We start from the raw sequence: 25,120 nt of genomic DNA on the forward strand, positions 1-25,120 counted from the left end.
TTTCTGAGTTGGACACAAATATATCAAACTGTGACCTAAGAAACTTAAGATCTTAGAAAATAAGAGGCTTATGTGTAAAAATATTTGGAGAATGACTAGATCCTAAACTACAAAAGCAGTTTATATAAAGGAAAAATTATGGGTTGAAAGAAACGATGTGGCTATATTGAAGGTAAGGATTTGACCCAGGCTTACGGAATAATAGGAGAGGAAGAGAGAGTTTTCTAAAGGAGGTAAGGAAAAGAGGTACCATATGAGATACAATACAGAAGTGGGAAACAATATCAGGTAGAAACCAGATTCCCTTCTATTTTAGAGCATTTTCCAAATTAAATATTACCTTCAGTTCATGACTTCTTTCAAGCCCAGCCACACTCTGCATTAATCAAAACAGCTATCATTCCCATTTTACAGATGAGGAAACTGATGTTCTATTTGGAAACATTAAGTTCTGCTGAGGAACAGCCAACTAGTTCGTACAAGAGCTGAATTGTGTCCCAATCATGCCAGCGGCCAGAAGCCTGAACCTGACCTACCAGAAGAATGGACTGCAGGGGAGAGTCCAGAGTGAGGAAACCTGGAGTTACTGCAGGTCACCATGGCCATGAGGTGACAAGTCCTAAAGTCAATGACAGCAAAGGAAATGAAGAGAGGAAATCTGATTTGTTAAAACAAAGTAAAATTAGTTAACATCTTGGGGGTTAAGAGAGGAGAGGGTCCAGGAGCAGCCTGGTACCCGGAGGCTGCTAGAGCCCAGACTGTCTGCACACCAGTTGCGAAATACTGTTTTATCAACTATGAATCGGGTTGTAGGAGGAGCACTTCAGTAATGTAATGCTACTTTGACCTTTACCTTTTGAAAACAAACTGGAACAGTTTCGAGGGAAAAAATAAACAGTTTCAAGGGAAAAACAAACCTTCAAAGTAATTTTTTTTTAAAGGAACTTCTCTCTAGAAATTTATCCTAGGAAACCAGTCAAGAATCACTTCCCAAAGCGACTCGAGTCTTTCAATCTTCAATATCTAGACATTCTGTGTCTCCTGGTTGTGATGCTGCTTGAAGAAAACATCATTCCTACTAAAAACGTTTCCCCTGAATTTAATTAAGTCTTTAGACCTAATTTCCAATTTCCAGGAACATGAAAAACAAGTTAAATGGTAACAAGAAGAAAACAATCAGACAAATCCCAAAAATGGATCATTTTAAAGGACAACGGACCATCGCTGGTAATCAGTGTCGTGTAGGGTAGGAGGGGAAGGTCACAGGAACTCTTCTAGATTAAAACCTAACTATCAAGTGCAAATAAATGGGTCTGAGTGGGTCCTGGTTTGAACAAATCACGAGTAGAAGACATATGGGACAACTGGAGAAGTTTGACTATAGATTAGGTAGTAAATGAATTGAAGGAATTAATAGTTAATTTTACTAAGCATAGTGTAGGTGGTTAAGAGAAAAAAAAAATTTTCACCTCTAACTACGTGTTTCTGATTTGTTCTCTCTCAGTAAAGGAATAAAATGGCAAAATGTTAGTTTTCTACCTATGTAGTAAGTATATAGCTGTCCATTATATGATTTTGTCTATTTTTTTGTTTGAAATTTTTACATAATAAAAAAAGTGAAATAAAATATCATGATCCAAAGGAAGAATATTATTTTCTTGGTGTTACTGTTCTACCAACTAATCCAACAATTCCTCTTCTAATGGATGTGAGGCCTTGTTAATACACTGACACCTCACTTGCTAGTAGGTCTAGCAACTCCTTATTCTTCTAGCAGATGGGTCCACAGCATTCCTGAGGGGGAATCAAATCGGAGAAGACCACAGACCCTAAAGGGCATACAAATGAAGAACATTTTCAAAAATCTGTAACACAGGAGAAACAAAAGACATGTTACCATAGAAACTATTTGAGTGGCTTGAGTGTTTCAAAGGAAAACAGCCCTTCTGTCAAGGAAAAAAGTCTGAGTCCCTTGCGGGGACCTCACCTGTGAGCTGCTGAGAGTCTACAGTGTGGCAGTGAGACGAACTGACCAGCGTGCCCACACGACAGAGACCTCGGCAGACAACTCACTCCTGGTCCAACCCCTCCCCCTGTGGGCTGGATCCATAGGAGTCTTGAAGTGACTTGTCATAAACCAGTTATAAACTAGGCATAAACTAGTTTGTGGGGATCCTGTGACTACTGCACACTAGCTGTTCTTCCCATTACACCAGGATGAACCTTTGGGCCCCACCCACAAAAAGCTCCATGTATTGTGATGAAGGAGGAATAGAAAGAAAGAGATGGATATTAAAATGAAAGCAAAAACAGCAGAGATAAGCGTGGCTTCCACTGAGGCAAAGCCTGAAGGTACTAACAGCTGGAGGCTGTCAGCTAACTACTCCTTATGGCTGAAAGGCAAATTGTTTCTGATGGGCATTCAGAGTGGCAAACCTCCATGGTTACCTGTGCATTAGCAGAAGCACTCATATTTTGAAGGGGTGGTCGGTTAGAAAGGTATGATCTGTAGCAGCTCTACCTTAAAGTAATCTGGAGTTTGGCTAGGTCCTCACTGAGTGTACAGCCTCTCGGCTGAACTCCAGCACTCAGTGCCTTCATCATTGCTCATGAACATCTAATACAACTGCATAAACTATACAATAGGTATCATTGTATTTCAAGCTATTTTAGGAAGGAATGCCTTGTTTGGGATGTTTGACAATGTCCTCTGTTGAACTGGGCACTGATTCCCACTTAGAACAAATAAGAACTAACACATGTACATAAAACGCATCATGCCTCACAGTAAGTAAGAGCCATGTGTTCTTGGCAAAGTACTTCACTGAAATAGCATTTGGACCAACCAGACCTCAAAAAAATTCAACCCAGAACTCAGCAAGAGCCAATTTCCTCACCTAAACCTGGTTGCTTATTCCCAAAATTCCAGATAGGCAATAGCTATCAATAAATCGAGGGAAGGTGGGGGCGTCCCTCTAGGTTAGCAACCCAAACCCAAAAAGATAGTAAAGAAAGATTAGAGGAAGAGAGCAAATAACAAAGGCCAAATATTGCAGAAGGGACAAGCCTCGTGCAGGACTCCTGCTTCAGTCTCCAGCTCCAGCGTGGAAATGAGACAGAGCGGTTTTCCAAGACACACTATGCACCTCAACTACAATCCTAAACTGCCCCGGCGAGGAGGTGGTGATGGGAAATCAGGGAACAAATGCAAGCAGGAGGCTGGGACATAATAAAGCCTCACAGCCACGGCGAGGAAAGATGGGAGAATCAGTCAAGTGTTTTCAGAAGGACCTGTTTTATTTTAGCAAAATCACATTGACAGCCCTGGCCAGTTTGGCTCAGCAGTTAGAGTGTCAGCCTGCGGACCAGAGAGTCCTGGGTTCAGGTCCCGCTAAGGGCACATACCTCGGTTGTAGTTTGTCCCCAGCCCTGGTTGGGATCATGCGGTGGCAACTAGTCGATGTGTCTCTCTCACCTCGATGTTTCTCTCTCTCTTCCCCCCACTTTCTCTCCCACTCTATCTGAAGATAAATGCAAAAATGTCCTCAGATGAGGGGGGGAAATCCCATAGACAGTAAGGATTGGAGCAGGATATGCTAGCAGGCAAGGCAGCCAGTTGTGAAGTTACTGTACTTCAGGTGAGAGATTATTAAGTCAGAACAAGAGAAGATAAGACAGTCTAAAGATCCTAGGGAAGTACAAGAGTTAGGACTTAGAGCAAGAATAACCAAGGGGATTAATAAGAAAAAAGATCCACAGATAAAACCAATCAGCAGATTATAAAGGCTAGACTAACCAGCAATGTGTGTTCAAGTAAAGCCATCAGAAAGGCTACATGGCCAGGATCCGCTTTAAAACATCAGAGGAGCCAGCCCTAACGCCATCCATGCTGATTTTAAAAGTTTAAAATAAACCTAACTGCTCTGAAAGCTCCATTTATTTTTTAAAACATGTTTTTTATTGACTCTAGAGAGAAAGGGGGCGAGGGGGAGAGGAAGAAAAAACAAAAACAAAACATGGATTGGCTGCCCCCCGAATGCACCCCTGACCAGGAATGGAACTGATGACCTTTCGGTGCATGGGACTCCCCTCAACCAACTGAGCCACACAGGCCAGGGCAAGCTCCATTTAATTTTAACTTTATGGTACATAAAATTATGAATATTAGTTTGTTCTTTTCATTCCAGAACACTTAGACCTTCATCTTCTCTATACCAACATGGACTATTTCTGTTTGAAAAAATTTTTTTCTTTCTGTATTCATTCAAAAACTACCTTCTCCACAGTTAACTGTGGTTTCAAGTCTCTCCGCCAGAGACTTCTGGTCCCTGCTAGCACCGACCCACAGGGTCATTCATAGAGCTGTTGTTTGACCAATACACACACAGTACATCTTCAATTCTAAGAATTTCTTAAAATAAAGAACTAAAAATACAAGAGATGTAAATGTAAGAATATACAACATTCTAGAAAATGAGTTACTCAACAAGGACCAATCAAATCTCTTCTAACTTCAAAAAGGATGTTCATGATAAGCTTTGAAGACATTATGCTAAGTGACATAAACCAGGCATAATGGACAAAGTGGTATGTTTCCACTCACATGCGGTACCTAGAATAGTCAAATGAACACAGAAAGTAGAATAGTGGTTACCAAGAGCTGGGAGGAAAAGGGAATAGGGAGTAATTGGTTGATGAGTTTCGGTTTGGGATGATGAACCGTGCTAGAGATGGATAGGGTGGGTTGCACAACAATGTGAATGAATTTAATGCCAATAAACCATACACTTAAAAATGGTAAATTTTCTGTTTTATGCATTTTACCACAATAAAAAGCAAACAAAAAAAGAATGTACAACATTCAAGTATATGCATTTCAACGTAGTTGCAAATGTATAGTGGGGAACATAATTCAGATGTTAGCACAGATGGAACATAATTATGTTGTACTATATGTGCCTAATTGCGAAAAAAGAAGTTAAAATAAATGTGTATCTCTGAAACTTATATACCACTGTAGTTATAGATAAAATTACTTTAAATGAAAGAAAATATTAAGAATTTATAACTGCAATTTTTAAAAAGTAGAAGCCCTAAAAACACATATTTAAAATAGAACTGAAAAGTTTCCAAACATTAAAACAGACTAGTCTTTATAAAGTATAAATGACCACAACATAACTAAATATGCTTAGACAATATATATTATATATATAATTTTGGTTTTCAAACATCTCCCTCAAAGAGTAAATGTGAAAAAGTTTTGTTAGTTATTAATCCACCTTACAGTTGAATATAACTGAGCTAATTTTTTAAAATTTCTCACCTGAGGATATGTTTATTGATTTTGGGTTTTGTTTGTTTGTTTGTTTGTTTGTTTTTTTGAGAGAGAGGTTCTTCCTATGAAATTCTAACACAGGCACTTAAAACCTTAGGTGGCATGATGTCAGTTAGAACATGAATGCTGTAGTCACACACACCCAAGTCCCAAGCTGTGACCTCTGGCAAGTGGCTTAACCTGAGCCTCCTCAGTTTCCACCTCTTAAAAATACGTTGACAGGAGGACCACATGAGGTCACACGTACACAACCTGGCCAGCTTCCCAGAGGCTTGGTTCCCACGTCCTTCTCTTCAACACCTAAGGCTTTCATTCAGCAGCGCCCAGCATGTTGCCACCCTAATACACACCAAAGGGAAACTCGCTTGATACTGACAGTCAGGAAAAAATACCTCAAAATTATTTTTGTTTCTTATAATTTGTCATATTACTCCCTAGGGGCCTACAATCTGACTTGTGACCACATTAAGCTATTGAAACCACAAACATCACCTTCAAATCGGATCTCAGTACTCACTGCTAACACACATAGATGTCTATAGCACTTCGCATATGTTGGGCATTTCTCTTAGCATTTCATGTGTATGAACTCATTTCATTCTCACAATAACCCTATAGAATGGATGAGTACTATTAATGGCCCCATTTTGCAGATGAGGCCATTGAGGCACAGTTGGTAAGAAACAGGATCTGAAGCCAGGCATTCTGGCTCAAGTTTACTATGTCTCAAGACCTCTTCCTTTTGTTCCTTGCTCCTTGTTCCTTTTAAAACCATTTTTGCCAACACTTACACTGTTGGATCTCGTGCGTCTAATGCCTCCCCGTAGGGCTGTCTTCGCTGCCTCTCTCACTCTTACTTCTGAATGCAGACATCTCCTAACGTCGAGGCCACCTGTGTCCTCCTCTGATGCGGCTGGGGAGCTCGGGCACTCTCCTACCGTCACTGTCAGCTTTACACTCATAGTTCACAAGTGTGGATCTCTATCCTTAAACCATCATGCCATCTCTTGGTCTTTTTAAATCACTCCCTTTTCCTCTTCACACATGCCAGTTCCAACCACCTTTATTTCAAAATCTGTCTAGTTGCATTTAGTGCATAACAAAACACCCCAGCATTTAGTGCTGTACAACTTTTTTATTATGTCCGTGGATTCTGCGGGTCAGAAACTCAGACAGGACACAGAGGATATGCCTGGCTTCTACCCCACATCTGGGGCCTCAGTGGGGATGACTAGTCAGCTGCAGGCTGGAATCACCTGGAGGAGTCTTTTTACTCACATGTCTAGTGCTTGATTCTAGCTGTTGGTTGGAACCTCAGCTACAGCAATCAGCCAGAATACCCACATGTGGCATCCCCACAGCAATTGGACTTTTTACATGGCTCAGGGCTCCAAAGTGTCTCACATTCTTAAAACACTTTGCAATTAATCCAATCACACAGTTCTTCCTCACTATAAAGGAAGGAATATATGAAGCATTAGGTGCTTTTTGCATACTTTTTTATTCCTTTTAAGAGAAGAGCCCAGGCAAAGCAGGTATTACCACCCTTTACAAAAAGGGAATGATGACAAGTTTAGAGACATGTCAGTAATTATACAGATAGTTAAGTGACAAGGTCACATTCAAATTCAGGCTCCTTCTATATGCAATAAAGATTACAATGAAACCTAACCTGTGTGGCTCAGCGGATTGAGCATCGCCCCAAGGACTGAGAGGTCCCAGTTTGATTCCTGGTCAGGGCACATACACCGGTTGCAGGCTCAGTCCCCAGTAGGGGGTGTGCAGGAGGCAGCCGATTGATGTTTCTCACATTGATGTTCCCATCTCTCTCTCCATTCCTCTCTCTCTAAAAAGATCAATCAAAACATATTTTTAAAAAGTATTACAATGAAGATGAACCTTGCAAACATATATACACATATAACTCTTTTTCTCTAATTTCAGGGTAAAGGTTTTCAGTAGCCAAATTTTTCTTGCCAGCTCATCATTAGGAAGAGTTGTATTTCTTTCACTCCTGGATTTGAAACAATTTTGTCACCATACTTTTAATTTATCTATTTGAAAATACATGCACATACTTCAAAAATTGAAAATACTTGCTTCTACTTTTGTCTGCCATCTGCTCAGTTCACATTCCTAGTAATATGTAACAGTTCTTAAGGTCAACGTAAATATTTTTGTCCCCCCACCTCACCTTTTTCCTACAAAATATGTATAACTCCTCTACATCACTTAGTCATTCCAAGGGACTAGACATTCAGGTTGCTTCCATTCAAGGCTGCAGTAACTAACCTTGAGCACACATCATTTCATGTATGCAAGTATACATATAAGATAAATTCCCATACGCAGGATTTTCAAGTAGGAAATACACATCGGTATTGGATAGATGTTGCCAAATTATCGTCTATAAAGATAGCTACACTCAACAGAAATATTTGTTTCCCTATAACTCCAATAACTTGATGCAATACCAAATTTATTGACTTTTGCCAGTCTATAAGAGGAAAAGCATGAAGCTTGGGTGGGTCTGTGTGCATTTCTTATTGAGGGTGAGGTCAAGCATCTTTCCATGTGTCTCAGAGTGGTTCATACTTACTTCCCATGATCTGTCTGTCTGTTTACCTGGCTTGCCAATTTTTCAATGGTGTTTCGGGCCTTTCTCTTACACTAATTTCTAGCATCTCTTTTTATCATCCTGTTATCTATGATGAGTGGAACTACTTCTTCCCAGTTTGCCATTTGACTGCATTTGTGTTGCTATTTGACATGTGAAAATTCTTAGTTTTTATAGAGAAAAAGTTACAATCGTGTTCTTTTATGGCTTCTAGATTGAGTCTAAATTAGGTAGATCTTCACTGCAGAGTTAGTATTAAGGAAATTAAAAACCTTGTATAGTTTAAGCTTTATTTTAAATACTTTTAAACTTATCAAATAGTTACAAAAAAAAAAAAAAAAAAGCCTAAAGAGTTCCTGTATACCTGTTTTTATAGAACTCCAGTTAATAAAGTCAGAAAGAATTAAAGAGCCAAAAGTCATTATTTTACAACTTCTAATAAGTACTGAATCTAGGCAATCACCAATGGCTACTAAAACCAGCAGGTGAAAGGCTGGTTAAACTGAAATGGAACAGCAATAGAGTAAGATGAGCTGGCTCGTGACTACCTCCCATTTACCTGCCTTTTCCTTTTGAGAAAAATTTAGCCTTAACTTTCATCCAAGGTTACAGTCTTGCCCCATCCCCAAAGGTCCACCATTCCAGCAAGACAAATGACAATAGTAAGACTTCCTAAGAATGAGCCTTCCTAGCACCTTAGGACATTATCCAACCAAGAGGTTAGTCATGAATGCATCCTTCAGACTGATTTGTGACCAAAAGGTGAAAATATGGATGAAAAGGGGGCCACATACTAAACCTGACAAGCTCAAAGGAGGCCTGTTTGGTGGGCCTTACAAACTCAGAAACTAAGTGCTGGCTGGTTTGGCTCAGTGGTTAGAGCGTCGGCCCATGGACCAGAGAGACCTGGGTTTGGTTCCCACTAAGGGCATGTACCTCATACCTCGGTTGCAGTTTGTCTTCGGCCCTGGTTGGGGTCGTGTGGGTGGCAGCTAGTCGATGTTTCTCTCTCTTCTTCCCTCTTTCCCTCCCAGTCTATCTGAAGATAAATGCAAAAATATCCTTGGATGAGGATAAAAACAAAAACAAAACAAACTCAGAAACGGAAAGCAACCACATAAGATGGTCTGAACATAAATATTGCTAACTAAAAGTGGGTCAAAGTGGGTAACCACATCCTAGGCCTGTAGCTTCCTTGACAAAGTTCAATCTTTTTTTTTTTTTTTTTTTTTTTATCCTCACCCGAGGACATTTTTCCATTTTTTGTAGAGTGGGAGGGAGAGAGAGGAAGGGAGAGAGAGAGAGAGAAACATCGATGTGAAGGGACACATCGAGTGGCTGCCACCCGCACGACCAACCAGGGCCGGGGACAAACTGCAACCGAAGTACGTGCCCTTAGCGGGAACCGAACCCGGGTCTCTGCGGACCGCAGGCCAACGCTCTAACCGCTGAGCCAAACTGGCCAGGGCCAAAGTTCAATCTTTTTTTGTTTGTTTGTTTGTCCTCATCCGAGGACATTATTGCATTTATCTTTAGATAGAGCAGGAGAGAGAGAGGGAAGAAGAGAGAGAGAGAAACATCGATGTGAGAGAGACACATCGAGTGGTTGCCACCCACACCATCCCAGCTGGGTCCAGGAACAAACTGCAACCAAGGTACGTCCCTTAGTGGAACTGAACCCGGGACTCTCTGGTCCATGGGCTGATGCTCTAACCGTTGAGCAAAACTGTCCAGGGCACAAAGGTCAATCTTTACCTAAAGCTAGCATGTCTATTGTCCTTTAGCATCTATGATAACACATCTTTGAAATATCAGAGTAATCTTCCAGACCCACTGCACCAGAGCACAAGACCACAGAACCCCTCACTGGCACCTTGTTCCCAGAATACCATCTCTATGTGCTGTAAATGTTAGTTATTTACTGTCCTGTACTCACCAATGTAAAAGAAGTATATGTCTCCATTTTAATTTTAGTTCAGTTGCAGAGATTTCCCCACTTTGCTTTTCCTTCCCCCTTAATCTACCACCAATGGGTGTCCTGTAACCCTCTTTAGGTCTCGTCCTTTGGTTCTAATGTATAATATAAGCTGCAGAACTGCCATTCTTTGGAGCATTTTCTGTTCGGTGAAATTTTGCTTCCCAGCAACTGTCATCAATTTGGCTCAAATAAACTCATAAAGTCTCAAAAAAAAAAAAAAAAAAAAAAAAAAAAAAAGTTGAGCTGGTCCAAGGTCACCCTGTGGTGCTAGATTCAAAGGATAGCCAGTTTCTAGGAGAGTTGACTGTGTCTCTTCCAGCCCCCCTCCCCCCCAGCCTACAGCCTACAGCCCTGTGGTGAACAGTAACCAAGAGAGTTGAATACACCCATGATAAAGTGCACAATGGGAAGTAAGGGAAAGGTGTACCAGGCACCTTGGAAGAAGAGCTGCAGCGCAGGGAGAACCAACAAATTCCCCGGAACTTAGTATTAATCCACTCAGTAGGAACTGAAAAAAATAGTAATAATCTGGTAAATGTGAAGTACCAACTTATTTTATATTTTACGACACTGAAGTCAACACTATTAATCAAGAATTAATATACAAAGATATAAAGTATCTTGTTTGCAATCATAGAAAAAGGATAGTTTCAAAGAAGTTAGTTTCTATCCAAAACAATCTATGTAGTCATTGGTATATGCTCTCCTCTAAAGAAATAAAAATTAGGATTGTGCAGGATTGTTTTCTCCATTATGCTCTGCTATATTTTCTACAGATTTAAGGTATCCTTCCTTCTCTCTCCCACCCAGGTTGGTGCGAGGCCTCAAACTCCACCATTTCAGCTTTATTTCTTGAAGTTCAGCATCATCCTCAGCATCCTTTCCTCTGTCTTCTCTTTAACCACATACCTCTAAGAAATCTATATTAAATCCTCAAGTGTGGTGCTCACTTTGGCAGCACATATACTAAAATTGGAACAATACAGAGATTAGCATGGCCCCTGCGCAAGGATGACATGCAAATTCGTGAAGCGTTCCATATTTTTAAGAGATAAACCACAGAATTTACATGTATGTATGCATGACCAATGAACATAGACAACAAATCTGGGGGTAGGGTACAGGGAAGGGGAGAAGGGTGTCAATGGGGGAAAAATGAGAAACATCTGTAACAAAAATAAATAAATAAATAAATAAATAAATAAATAAATAAACAAATAATTTAAAAAATAAATAAATAAAATTTTTTTTTTTAAATCCTCAAGTGTGATCCTGTAGGTAGAGGCTTTCAATCTTTTAATCACAACCCACAGTAAGAAATACATTTTACATTTGGGGCCAGTACTCAGCAGAAAAGTCATACCTATAAAACCCACACAGAAGTTCCTCAAAACATCTATCCTTACTGCATGTGATGGACTAATCTTCTCCATTTTAATCCACCCCTTTTTTTAATGCTGGTGACTCAGCTATTAGGTCACAACTCACAGTTTGAAATACTTGGTAGATAAAATACACTGATACATCTCTCTAAGTAGCAACATAAAAAAGTGGCTAAGAGTTCTGCCTTTAGGCTGCCTGGATTCAATCACCAGCGTTATCATGAAGCTGTCAACCTCTCTGCCTCAGTTTCCCTGTCATGGGTATAAAAGAACAGTGTTACCTCAAAATTGAGGATTAACCAAGACTACCCATTATAAAGCACTTAGAGCATAAAAAATATTCAGTTAATGGCCATTAATAATTCTTAAATGGTCCGTGGACTTTTTTATTATGGTAGACTATAAATAAAACAACTCATTTTAACCATTTAAAGGTACAGATCAGCGGTATTGCACCCATCACCACCTCTGTATGTTGTGAACCATCATCACTGTCTAATCCCAGAACATGTAACACCCCAAACGAAAAGTCATACCCGTTCCACCCTCCTCCCCAGGCCCTGGCAATCCCTAATCTGCTTCTGTCTCTGGGTCCACAGATGTTTTAAATAATAAAGTAACACTTGACTAGAGCAGTTTTCTAAGGTAGAATGAAGTGTTCTTTGGAGTCATTAGTCTCATGGCTCATGAGACAAACTTTTGCTAACCATTTCTTAGGAGAACCTTATAAGCCTCTTTAGGCAAATTCTGTAACCTGTCTTGGGGTCAGAAATCCTTCTCTCCTGTGAATTCTGTTAGGGCCAAGAGTCCCAAAGCCTGACCAGTGCAGTGAGGATATGGCTTTTAGTGTCCACAAGAGGCAGAATGAGCCAGCCTCTTCTATGAAGTCGGCTCTTCATTATGTTGTGAAATTTCACCAAATGATAGCATATTCATCAAATAAAGAATGTTTATTCTTCAGTCTTTGTATTTTGAAATTCTGCTTTTGAAGCTCTAAACTTTTACCTTCAAGGGGTGAAAAAGTGAACTTGGACACATTTCTTGGCTTTAGGATGTAGTATCATTTCCTTTTTGGGCCCCACCCCTCTCACACCCTGACTTGCCACCCTTCCTTTGGGGTGTGGAACACTAGGCAAAAATAACTTTGTTCTTCCCAGGATCTATTCAGGGAGTTGCCCTATACTCCATCAGGGAAATAACAGTGGCAGGGAGGTTACCTTGCAAAGGAGCACTGTTATTCTTTGAGCAACTGTTAAGGCAGAAGGCTTCTTAGGCCAAAGAAATAAATGTCACCATGAAGCACCAAAGATGTGAACTACAGAATATCCTTTGGTCCCAGCTGTATAAGTTAGAAGCTTTTTATGTTCTCGTTCTCTCTCTCTCTCTCTCTCTCTCTCTCTCTCTCTCTCTCGAAGACCAACACCACTCACCCAGCTAATAAGCAGCAAAGTCCGCAGTCATTTACCATTCCCTCTCCACCCCGACCCTGCTTTCCCTTGTCCTGGGTGAAAGCCCGCCCTGAGTGATAGCCCAGGGGTCAACCTGCCTTATTTGGAGTGTATGAGGGGAAGGGGGGGGGGCAGGTGATAGAGGGACTCAACTCCATGTCCCAGAGTTCAGCGGACATCCCATCAGTTTATTGCTTTGGGGGAGAATAGAGGGAGAAGGTTTTAAGCAGCAAACTAGCTTCAGAAACCTCACATCTCAAACTCCAGGAAGTCTGTGCCCAGAACTGTACCAAATTCTGCAAGAGTCCTGAGCTAGAATGAATTTGATGTGGACCAAAGAGAATTACAACTTTCCAAAGACTCGGGTGCCTGGCAAATCCGGGAGAGCGCAGGTCCTCCGAGTTTGCGGTGAAGGATGATCACCCCTGGCACTCCAAGCAAACGAAGGCAGGCTTCACCCCAGACCTACCAAAAATGAGACCTCAGGAGCAGGGCCGACCTAGGAAACCATCACTGTCACCATCGCCCAGGTGATCCTTATCGGGGATCCAGCACGTGCCTCAAGCATCCCGCCCTGAGTAACTCAATGACCGCGGTCTCGCCAACCTGAGGGCTGTGTCCTGGGAGCAGGGGACCCCTTGAGGGCGGTCCAGCGGGTCCGCAGGTGGAGAGGCCGCTGCCCCCCAGAGCTCCCGAAAGGTGTCCTACGCAGGGCCCTCGCCTTGGCGGGAGCCCGGCCAGGGCCGTGGGCGGGGTTCGGAAGATGACAGCACTGGGCTCCCCTCTGCCAAGAGTGAGGCAACTCGAGACTTCCCCGGGCCCGCGCGCGCTTCCCACAACCTCCTCGCCGGCACCCGCAGGTCCGAGCGCCCGCGCCCACGCGCCCACGCGCCCGGAGGGCGCACTGACCTGTGATGGTCTCCTGGTAGCCCTTGGTGAAGAACTGCATGGCCGTGGCCGCCCTCCAGGGCGTCTTGAGCAGCCCCTGCCGCTGGGGGTCTTCACCCAGCGAGCGCAGGATGGACGAGTAGGCGGCTGCCAGGTCGGGGAGGTTCAGCTCGTTGTCCTCCTCGCTGCGGGGCCCGTCGACCTTCCAGCCGTCCCCCCGCTGGGCTCTCCTGGTCTCCAGCCGCGGCGACTTCTCGGCGGGCCGGCTCGGCCCGGGCCGCGGCGGCTCCCCCTCCAGGCACCCGTTGCTGCACCTGGGGTCCCGCGGCTTCGCCGGCGCTCGCACCGGGCCCTTCTCCATGGTCCCGCCGCTGCCGCTCGGGAGGGACTTGGGGACGCTTCCGGGGCTGCAACTAAACTTCGCCCGAGGCCGCGGGCAACGGGCTGTGGCCAGAGAAAGAGGAGGAGGGTAGGCGACCGGCCGGTGGCAATGTGACAGAGTCAGCCCCGGGCTCATTTTTATGGGCCAGCGGCTCGGCCGGCACCCCGGGGCGTTCCCATTGGTGGGTGCCACGTCGCGTCACAGCTTCGCCCCGCCCCCGGCCCGCCGCCCGGGAGGGGTCGCGGCGGTGAGAGCCGCGCGCGGAGGGCTCCGAGGGGGGCAGCGGGAGGCCGCGGGTCTGCGCGCTGCGCACCCGGCCCGAGCTCCTGCGGCGCCCGCGCGGGTTGGGCTGGGTCTGCGCGAGTTGCTGCGGGACGAACGGAATCTGAAAGGAGACAGGTGTCTGGAGCTGGAAGCTCGGCGGGGGAGGCACGCTCTAAAGGCCCCGTCAACCCTCTCTTTTTAGGGTAAGGAAGATGCTGCATCAGAAGTGCTCCAGTCCCCTCGCCCTGTGAAAGATGAGCAAACAGGTGGCCTGGGGGGAAGAGACTTGGTTAACCTGTGGATAAGGAAATCACCTCGAATGCTTTTACGGCAAGAGAATAGTATGACTTGAAACTCTTGCGTTCGGTAGTTAAAAATATGTGCAGCGCACCCGCTGCCCAATTTCAGAGGGAGTGTTACACCAAGTGGCCCTTACGTGAGTCTGTATCTAGGAAGATGGGCTTTGACCCTGGAGATCTTTGACCCTGGAGAAATTGATTTGCTGGCAGGTGAAGCCAAGCTCCTTTCCCCTGATGCTGATACAAATTGTGAAACGTTATTATTGGTCAACTGGACTCTTAACCAGTGACATCTGCTTTGACTGTTTTAAGATTTTTAACAGTGACTTTTTTCCTCACTGGAGGGATTATTTCATGATGCCAAAGGTGAGTTTAAAATACGTATCAAATTATCTCCCTGACCGGTTTGGCTCAGCCCGTGGACCAATGAGTCGCGGTTTCGATTCCAGTCAAGGGCAGGTACCTCAGTTGCAGTTGTCCCTGGCCCTGGTCAGGGTCGTACGGAGGCAGCCAGTGAATGTGACCCTCTCACATCCATGTTTCTCTCTCCCTTTCTCTCCTTCTCTCTCCCTCCCACTCTATCTGGAGATAAATAGGAAAATACCCTCAGGTGAGGATTTTTTTTTTTTTAATCAATAAAAACATGTTAGGGAAAAAAAAAAAAGGCTTAGGATCACATGAAAGTAGGAAACAGACTGACAAACCTCAGAGGGATGGGGGCGGAGAGATAAACCAAAGAACTTATCTGCATATATGCACAACCAATGGACACAGACATTAGTTTGGGGAAAGCAGGAGGGGGTGGAAGGGGGAGGAGGGAGTGAATGGGGGAAAAGGGGGAGACATCTGTAAGACTTTAAACAATAAATAAAATAAGCCCTGAAAAAAAAAATCAGACAAACCAGGAGGGAAGTCCCTGGAATTATTCTATACTAATAAAGTTGCTCAGTCATTATAATTAGTATTTATTGAATGTCTGTTCCAGGCATAGCTCTGTTCTAAACATTTAGAAAAGAAATAGAAAATTGGCCCCCTAGGCATCTTTAATCTAAAATAGAAAAAATATTCATGTGAGTGGGCTTTTTAAAGATAGCTATTGAATTTCTATATACATTAAATACCAAATTACATAGATGGAGTCTCTTCGTCACTCCCCTAACATATATATATATATATATTTTTAATTGATTTTAGAGAGAGAGGAAGGGAGAGGGAGTGAGAAATTGAAACATCGATGAGAGAGAACATTGATTGGCCATCTCCTGCATGCCCCCCACTGGTGATTTGGCCCACAACCTGAGCATGTGCCCTGACCAAGAATCAAATTGGCGACCTCTTGGTGCATGGGTCAATGCTGAGCCACACAGGTTGGGCCCTCCCCTAATATTTATTGTAAGTTTTTTCCCCCATTGACAAGGTCTTAGAACATATTTTTCCTTTAACTGTACTGCCCACGGTCCACTGTTTCAAGCTTAGTTAGAGACAACATTAAAGGATGGCCTTATATTTAACAAATGAAAACAAAGATACCAAGTGAGGTACTTTAAAAATGGAGGGATTTGCCCTGGCCAGTTTGGCTCAGCGGTTAGAGCGTCAGCCTGCGGTCCGGAGAGACCCGGGTTCGGTTCCCGCTAAGGGCACGTACTTTGGTTGCAGTTTGTCCCCGGCCTTGGTTGGTCGTGCGGGTGGCAGCCACTCTATGTGTCCCTTCACGTCGATGTTTCTCTCTCTCTCTCCCTTCCTCTCCCTCCCTCCCACTCTATCTGTACAAAAAAATGGAAAAAATATCCTCGGGTGAGGATTAAAAAAAATAAAAATAAAAATAAAAATGGAGGGATTTGATGGAGGCACTTTCATTAACCTGTTAACTGGGGAATTCCCTTTTCACTGTATGCAACGTTTGACGTATTTATACGTCCCGCTCGGTTAACAGGTTAAGGGTTGGGGTGTGTGTGGGTGTGGGTGTGTGTGTCTTTTGCCTTCTTTTAAAAACATTTGTAAACATTAGCTAATATCATATTTCCAAAAAATGACTTCTAATGGAATTTGCCCTAAAAATTAACATTTCTTACAAACACTTCCACTGAGGAATCAGCACATTTGTTGCCAATTATCTATATGAAGTCTCTGGATTTGTTCTAGGACATTTACTTCTAAATGGAGGCAATGCCTTCTAGCTAAATGCCCAAAGGTAGTACAAGGAAGCTTTAAAATTGCCAACATTAATAAACAGTTTGGCAGTGAAATGTAGGGAGTTGGTGGCTATGAGTAGAAATAAGAGAAAAAAGAGGAATACACTAAAATAAAAGGTATGTGTTCCACAGACTTTATTAGCATAAAATGGTTCAACACTAAAGCTGTGAGCATTCACTGCCAAGAATTGTGACAGCATCTATGTTTCTAACAGTGTGTGGCCTGTTTTCACCTTTGACCCAACCTGAGAGTTGCTTTCTACCAAAAAGTCAAGAATTTTTAAAAATTCTTCCATTTCTAGGGTAGTAACAGAACACAGAAACAGGTGAGTGAAATACACAGCACAAAGATTGAACACTGCAGGGCTACAGAGATATGGAGTCACTTGTCAAGGGTAACAGGTAAACTAACATTAGGCATTTGCAATGGTAATTGGAAAAAAGGTAAATTTCTTTAAGTGCACTTGATGGAGGTTCTATATTTGAAATTCAAACTTCGGAGGAGATTCTGGACCAAGCTGCAAAGACACACAAGAAAAGTATTCTTATCCCACTCCTAACTTCCAGAAGCAGGACTGTGGAGTCTATAGAATCCTTGGATGTCTTACTAAGTCCCCCAAATGTAGCAAACTGAATGAAGGCCCTTAACTTTCTTCTCTTCTGGCTGAGGAGAAATGGAAGAATTTTTAGAGAGAAGATGAGAGAATGTGAACACTGAGCTGACTCTCGGAGATGGAAGGGAAGGCTCAAGGGCTCCATGCTGAGTTGAGAAAACTACCCAAAGACACAAGGGAAGAATAGATGTGCCCCAAACAGTCACACATCACTGGTGGAGGATGTCATGTATTACCTCAGAAGAATGAGAGGATGCTGACAGGTGCTAATGGAGAGTATACTTTTCCACAGCTGAATGCTATCCCAGCCATCACAATTTCTCACAGAAAAAGCAATAGAAACTCCTCAAGCCGCAAACTGTAGCAGAGTCAGGAAAACAAACGGGTGTCCGCTACAATGGGAAACACAAAGAAGTCACCCTCAGTAATATCAGGCGTGGACAGAAGGCAGAGAAACAATCTAGCAACTGTGCAAACATACAACGTCCAAACTAAGCTAAACTAAGGGGGAAATAATACATCATGTAGAAAATGTAAAGACAAAGAATGCAACTGAGAAGAAACCAGAGTTCATGGAACCAAAGAAAATTCCTCACAAATGCTTTCTGCTACAGAGCAACTTAATAAAAACATGAATTCAATAAGGCAAAAAGCAAGATACTAAAATAATAGAACTTCAAGAGGAGTTGGCGATCTAAGGAAATAAATTGAGGGTCCTTATTAGTATCAAATTAATTAGAACCATGTATAAAATAGACACTGTTGAAAATCCAATTACGGACATGAAGTAAAGCACAAGAATGAATGTACAATAAAAGGAAGGTGAGAGCTGTTAGAGAAGAGGAAGATGATCTAGCATAAGAATAATTAGGGTTCCTGAGGCAGAGAACTCAACAAGTGAGAGGATGTATTCAAGATAAAATGTAAGCATATTTCTCTACCAGAAATGAGCCTCTATATTTATGTTCAATTGCTTTACAACAAGGTGCCAAGACAATTCAATGGGATAAAGAAAACTCTTTTCAACAAATGGGACTAGGACTGGATCCCTACATGCAAAAGAAAGAAGCTGGATCTCTATCTCACACCACATACAAAAATGAACTCAAATAGATCCAAGACCTAAATGTAAGAGCAAAAATTAAAAGCTTCAGAAGAAAACATAGGCATAAGTCTTCATGACTTTGGATTAGGCAAATAGATTTCTTAGAATAACACCAAAAATGGAAGCAACAAAAGAAAAAAAGAGCCCTGACCAGTTTGGCTCAGCAGTTAGCGCGTCGGCCTGCGGTCCAGAGAGACCCGGGTTCGGTTCCCGCTAAGGGCACGTACCTCGGTTGCAGTTTGTCCTCGGCCCTGCTTGGGTTGTGTGGGTGGCAGCCACTCGATGTGTCCCTTTCACTTGATGTTTCTCTCTCTTCTTCTCTCTCCCTCCTGCTCTGTCCAAACAAAAAATGAAAAAAATGTCCTCGGGTAAGGATAAAAAAAAAAGGCATTTCATCAATAATATTGAGATGTGAAAAAAATAATTAAAAAAAAAAAGAAAAAGAGAAATTAGACTTCACCAAAATTAAAAACTTTTATGCTTCAAAGGATGCTATCAAAAAAAGAGAAAAGACAACCCACAGAATGGGAGAAAATATTTGCAAATCCTGTATCTGATATGGATTAGTATCTAGAATATAAAAAGAACCCTTACATCTAAATAATAAATAGACTGACAGTAAGTGGAGCAAGGCTTGGGAGCGGGGGCACACAGGGGCCTCAGGGCCAGGCGGCCCCACGCGGACAAGGCCAGCAGCAGAGCACTGGACCTTCCCAGCCCTGCGCATTCCAGCCGCCTCCGCAACCAGTCATCGCGGACAAGCGACCCCCACCCCATGCCCGGAAACCAGATTCCTGAGTCCTAAATTCATTCCTCCAGGAGGAAGAACAAATCCTCTGAAATTTCAAATAGGAAGAAATGTTAAGAAGTAAGAAAAGTACTCCACATTCTAGAGTTTATGTTGGAAGTATTCTTCACGTTACTACGGCTGACCCAGGTGCCAATGGGGAAAAACCGCCAGTTCCTGGGGATTTGCATCCAGAGATCAGAAGCAGGACTGGGAGCTACTTTTATCCTTGGGAATACTATTGAAGGACAGAGTGCTGAGATTTGCTTAGAACGTTATAATTCTAGAATCCAGGAGATCCAGATGGTCAAATTAAAGAAATGACTGGATGACAGCTTGCTATTCTTATGAGATGCTCTTCCTGAATACAGAATTTTTTACATTAATATGAAGCCGATAGTACAAGAATCTAGCCAAGAAGTTCTGTTAATCAGCCTAAAGTCAAAATGAAGCCTAAGCCCTGGTCCAAACACTGGGAGCATCCGAAGTTTAATATTAAAGGAATCAGATTTGATCTTTATTTAACTGAAGAACAAATGAAAGAAGCTCAGAAGTGGAGTCAGCCATGAGTTTGATGCGATGAGGGAATATGATATTTGAAAAATTGAAGTTGCAATATGGGATGAAACTGAAGCATTGAAAAGTCCTGATCTGAAAATGAATTTAGCTACTTGCAGAGGATATACTGACTCTCAGAGGATTTTTTCAGAGACCAGTTTAATTTCATATATAAAGACATTGTCATTAAATCAACCAAGCATTCATTATTCTATGAGTGCTGTGTTTTTTTTTTAAAGCACATCAGTTTATTACTTTAAATAGAGAAATATATAAAATAAATAAATAAGAAATTGACTAATAATCTAATTATAAAATGGACAAAGGATTTGAATAGACATTTCTCTAAATAGCTTTGGCCAGCCCTGGCCGGTTTGGCTCAGCGGTTAGAGTGTTGGCCTGCGGTCCAGAGAGACCCGGGTTTGGTTCCCGCTAAGGCCATGTACCTTGGTTGCAGTTTGTGTCCCCGGCCCTGGTTGGGTTGTGTGGGTGATAGGCACTCGATATGTCCATGTTTCTCTCTTTCTCGCTCTCTCTCTCTCCCTCTCTCCTTTTCTCCCTCCCTCCCACACTATCTGAACAAAAAATGGAAAAATGTCCTTGGGTGAGGATAAAAATAAATAAATAAATAAATAAATAAATAAATAAATAAATAGTTAGCTAGCCCTGGCCGGTTTGGCTCAGCGGTTAGGGCATCAGCCCGCGGTCCAGAGAGACCCGGGTTCGGTTCCCAAGGGCACATACCTGGGTTGCAGTTTGTCCCCAGGCCCTGTTGGGGGTCATGTGGGTGGCAGCCAGTCAATGTGTCTCTCTCACATTGATGTTTTTCTCTCTCTCTTCCTCTCTCCCTCTCACTCTATCTGAAGATGAATGCAAAAATGTCCTTGGGTGAAGATAAAAAAAAAAAAAAAAAAAGGAAATATACACATGGCCAATAATCACATGCAAAGATGCTCAACATCATTAGCCATCAGGGAAATGTAAATCAGGGTGTGAGTGAATGCTACCTTATATGCACTAGGATGGCTATATTTAAAAAGATAGATGATAAGTGTTTCTGAAAATGTGAAGAAATCAGAACACTAACACACTGGCAGGAGTATAAAATGATACAGCTGCTTTAGAAACAGTCTGGCAGTTCCTTAAAAGGGTATCTATAGAGTTCCCATATGACCCAGCAACTCCAAAGCAGGTATACACCCAAGAGTAATGAAACCTTATGTCCACCCAAAAACTTGTACATGAATGTTCATAGCTCCATTATTTATAATAACCAAAAAGTGGAAACAACCCAAATGTCCAAAAACTGATGTGTGGATAAACAAGGTGTGATACATACATATACTGGGATATTATTCAGCTATAAAAATGAAGCACTAATATATCCTATAACATGGATGAACCTTGAAAACATCATACTAAGTGAAAAAGGTCAAATGCAAAAGTGTGCGTGCATGCGCGTGTGTGTATTGCGTGATTCTATCTATGAAATGCCAGAAGAAGCAAATGCATAGAGACAGAAAGTAGATTTGTGGTTGCCAGGGCCTGGGGAGAATGGGGAATATGGAGTGACCACTAACAGGAATGGGTTTCTTTTTGGGGTGATTAAAATGTCTGGAATTAGTTAGTGGTGATGCTTGAACAACTTTGTGGGTATACTAAAAGCCACTTTAACCAATGCCACCCCAATAAATGTCATTAAAAAACATATCAACCACTAAACTGCATACTTTAAAGGAATGAATTTTGTGGTATATGAATTATATCTTAATAAAAACGAATATCTTAAAAAGTAAAAATACAGTTTGCAAAATATATATATAATTTTCTAGAACCATATGTTGTAGAAAAATTTGAGACAGAATGCATAACACCAAGCTGGATGAACTCCAAGGATAAAGGCGGCTTCAAGGATAGTTTTGCAAGCACGCAAGCAACAAATTGCCTAAAGGGGTGGCAGTGAGGGCATAGCCTCCAGTTTTTCCACAGCAACATCTATTGCCAAAAGGGAGTGGGGCGGGGCGCGGTGGACAACATTATTGCTTTAAGGAAACTAAGTAATACCCACTAAAGAAAGCTTTCAAGTATAAGGACACACCATCTCAAACATGAATAAACTTAGAAAACCCAATTCCTATAAGTCCTTATTGAAAAAACCACTTGACATGAAAGCCTGCTAATTAAGAGATAATAAAAATAGAGATTTAAGAATGAAGAAGTTATGGTAAATACTTAAATATAAAACTAATTTCAAATATTTAAATATAAAAATACTAAGTACAAAGCCAATACTAAATAACTTTCAGAATTATTGTCACAGAGCAGATCATGAACATTATTAACCTGGACAATATAAGAATAATAATATAATTATGTAGGATATCTGTAATACCTTCAACAATAAAAATAAATTTAAAAAAGAATAATAATACAATTAAGTGAAACAAAGAACTGGGGAGAGGGAGATGGGTATAGTCTTTATCTTTCCTAAAAAGGCGTCAATAATATTTAAACTGAAACATAGTAGTAAAAAAATCAAACAACTCAAACCTTTTCATGGTTTTTGTAATTGCTTTTTAAACTTTATTTATTTTATTACTTTTAGAGAGAGAGAGAGGTCAATTATTTTTTAAAGGTAACATTTAAAATAGCTTTTATAAGGATTTGTTGTAACATATGTAATGACTGTTCCCTCTACAGAATCTTGATCACAGAGTTTATGACAGACACCTAGTCAGCAGTAGCACCCAGGTTTTCCCAGTTGTCAGTCGTCATTTTTCTCTTGCCTGCATAGACTTCTCACTAGCTGCTTTCTGTGTTTGTTGCATGATCTCAGAGTCCCTCTGTTTTCTCTGAGAGGCAGTCAAGCTATCCTCTTTTCTTTTTCCCTTGCTAATTTCCTGGAATTTCTTCATGTTTCTAGGGCCGGCAAGTTCTGGTTGATTTCCATAGGCCATGCCGACTACCAGACTGAGCCTGGAAGAGAGTGACTCGGAAAAACAAAGGCTTCCTTGAATGCTCAGCAGATGTTGATTTGTTGTTTCTCTTACTGATGCACTCATTGGTTGCTCCTTGTATGTGCCCTGACCAGGGGTCAAACCCACAACTTTGGTGTATCAGGGTGATGCTCTAACCAACTGACCTAACCGCCGGCCAGGGCTGCTTTTTTGTTAACTTTAGAGGGATTGTTGTGTGTGTGTGTGTGTGTGTGTGTGTGTGTGTGTTACTGGTGGTGGAAAAAAGCAAATTCTTTCTTGTTGTTCTTAATCTTCACTCGAGGATATTTTTCCATTGATTTTTAGATAGAGTGGGGGAGGGAGGAGAAACATCCATATGAGAGAGACACATCGACTGGTTGCCTCCCACACGACCTTGACAGGGGCTGAGGATTGGCCTGCAACCCAGGTATGTGTCCTTGACTGGGAATGGAACCCATGACCCTTTGGCCTTCAGGCCGACGCTCTAACCTCTGAGCCAAACTGGCCAGGGTGAAAAATGCAAATTCTTATTGTGATGCTTAATTTTATGTGTCAACTTGACTGGGCAGAGGAATGCCCAGATGGCTGGTAAAACATGATTTTGGGGTGTGTCTCTGAAAATGTTTCTGGAAGAGATTGGCATTTGAATTGGTGAACTGAGTAAAGATCATTGCCCTCCCCCATGTAGGTGGGCATCATCCAAGCCACTGAGGGCCTGAATAGAACAAAGAGGTGGAGGAAAGACACTTTCCCTTTCTGTTCATCCACCTTCTCCTGCCCTCTGACGTTGGTTATCCAACTCCTGATTCTCAGGCTTTCTGACTCAAATCAGGACTTACACCCTCAACCCCACCCCACTCCCCACTCCCTTCTCAGGCCTTTGGACTCAGAGTGAACTACACCATTTCTTTTCCGGTCCTCCAGTTTGCAGGTACCAGATGGTGGGACTCCTCAGCCTCTATAACCATGTGAGCTGATTTCTATAATAAATCTCCCCTTATATATCGATATAAAGTCAGCCCTCTGTGTCCACAGGTTCCTTATCTGAGGACTCAACCAACTGCAGATTGAAAATACTCAGAAACAAAGAAGATCATGTTGCCGAAGTGCCCAGTGTAGTTAGGCCAACATGGTTGCATCTGTACTGAACATGTACTGACCTTCTTATCTTGTCATTCGTTATTCCCTAAGCAATACGGTATAACAACTAATTATATAGCATTTACATTATTTTAGGTGTTATAAGTAATCTAGAGGTGATTTAAATGATATAAGAGGATGTGTGTAAGTTACATGCAAATACTGTGCCCTTTTATACAGGGGACTTGAGCATCCTGGAACCTGTCACCTGAGTACACCGAGGGACAACTGTATATCTATTGGTTCTGTTTCTCTGGGGAACCCTGACTAATACAGATTTTTCCAAATTGATCCTTTAGATTTGCTTCAGATCTTTTTTTTAATTCTATTAAATTTAAATAAAATGAATGTGTTTCTATTAAAAATAGCATTTCTGAGGATGGAACCTGCTGGGTATCGAACCTGCAACCCAGATGAAGAAACTGGAGTGTAAAGAGGTGAAGTAACTCACGTAAGATCTCATAACCAGCAAGTGGTGGAGCCAGGATTGGAAACTAGGCAGCTTGTATCTCATCCTCGTAACAACCAGATTGGAGTTCTCGAGGCTCAGTGAGAGTATGGAATTTATCCAATACGGCTTCTTAGATTGACAAGATCTACCCTGAACCAGGGAGGCCCTACACCAGGATGGACCAAAAGGTTTCCCAGTTTCTTAATGCAAAGTGCAAGCAGGCATTCCTTTCCAAGATCAACCCTTGGCAGATGAGGCGGACTGTCCTCTACAGAAGAACGCACAGAAAAGGCACAGCCCGAATGCATGCACAAGAAAAGAACCCACAGTCGAATTCCCAACGGCCACCACCGGTGCCACCACCGGTGCCGACAGAGTGACCGAAAGGCATCAGACAGTCTTGAGGAAAGGTGAACATAGAGAATATATCCAATGGAGTCGCTTTAACCAAGCTACCAAAATTATTAACACCATGAAAGTTGAGGCACGAGGAAAGACTCCTTTCTTGCTGAAACTTGCCTGGAGACATAAACCTCTTTGAACTTTCCTGTCCTGCGTCAATGCCTGGATATGCATCTGGACCTCCAGATAACCCTCCAATTATCCCCTGAAGGACTCGGTGTGCAGGACACCTGATTACTTCCTGAAGGACTCACATTTTCATCCACCTGACATCCATTATCCAGACCACAGGGCATG

At 42.3% G+C, this 25,120-nt stretch overlaps 2 protein-coding genes, 1 long non-coding RNA gene, 1 other non-coding gene and 1 pseudogene across 4 annotated transcripts in view; 2 read left to right on the forward strand and 3 right to left on the reverse strand.

Moving 5' to 3' along the window:
• GCH1 (GTP cyclohydrolase 1) overlaps positions 1–14,150 on the reverse strand; it is a 49,184-nt gene extending 35,034 nt beyond the window's left edge. Inside the window, exon 1 of the mRNA XM_036261322.1 lies at positions 13,673–14,150. Coding sequence (XP_036117215.1) covers positions 13,673–14,012 — 340 coding nt within the window. The 5' untranslated portion in view covers positions 14,013–14,150. The remainder of the gene's footprint in view (positions 1–13,672) is intronic.
• Positions 5,371–10,395, reverse strand: LOC118629734. The gene is made up of 3 exons (XR_004959501.1): positions 10,368–10,395; positions 6,617–6,789; positions 5,371–5,677 (listed from the first exon to the last, which is right to left on the reverse strand). It is a non-coding gene; the product is annotated as an uncharacterized LOC118629734 (long non-coding RNA).
• LOC118621257 lies at positions 10,876–10,979 on the forward strand. Its single transcript, XR_004957660.1, has one exon. It is a non-coding gene; the product is annotated as a U6 spliceosomal RNA (small nuclear RNA).
• A 3,995-nt stretch (positions 14,151–18,145) lies between the features above and the next one.
• Positions 18,146–20,089, forward strand: LOC118623393 (annotated as a pseudogene).
• A 2,534-nt stretch (positions 20,090–22,623) lies between these two features.
• On the reverse strand, positions 22,624–22,809 carry LOC118638714 (small EDRK-rich factor 1-like). Its single transcript, XM_036274845.1, has one exon. It carries the CDS (start codon positions 22,807–22,809, stop codon positions 22,624–22,626), a length of 186 nt encoding a protein of 61 aa, XP_036130738.1.
• Between the last annotated feature and the right edge of the window lie 2,311 nt (positions 22,810–25,120).

The sequence above is a fragment of the Molossus molossus genome, unplaced genomic scaffold (genome assembly GCF_014108415.1).
Source record: "Molossus molossus isolate mMolMol1 unplaced genomic scaffold, mMolMol1.p scaffold_m16_p_1, whole genome shotgun sequence".
NCBI lineage: Eukaryota > Metazoa > Chordata > Mammalia > Chiroptera > Molossidae > Molossus > Molossus molossus.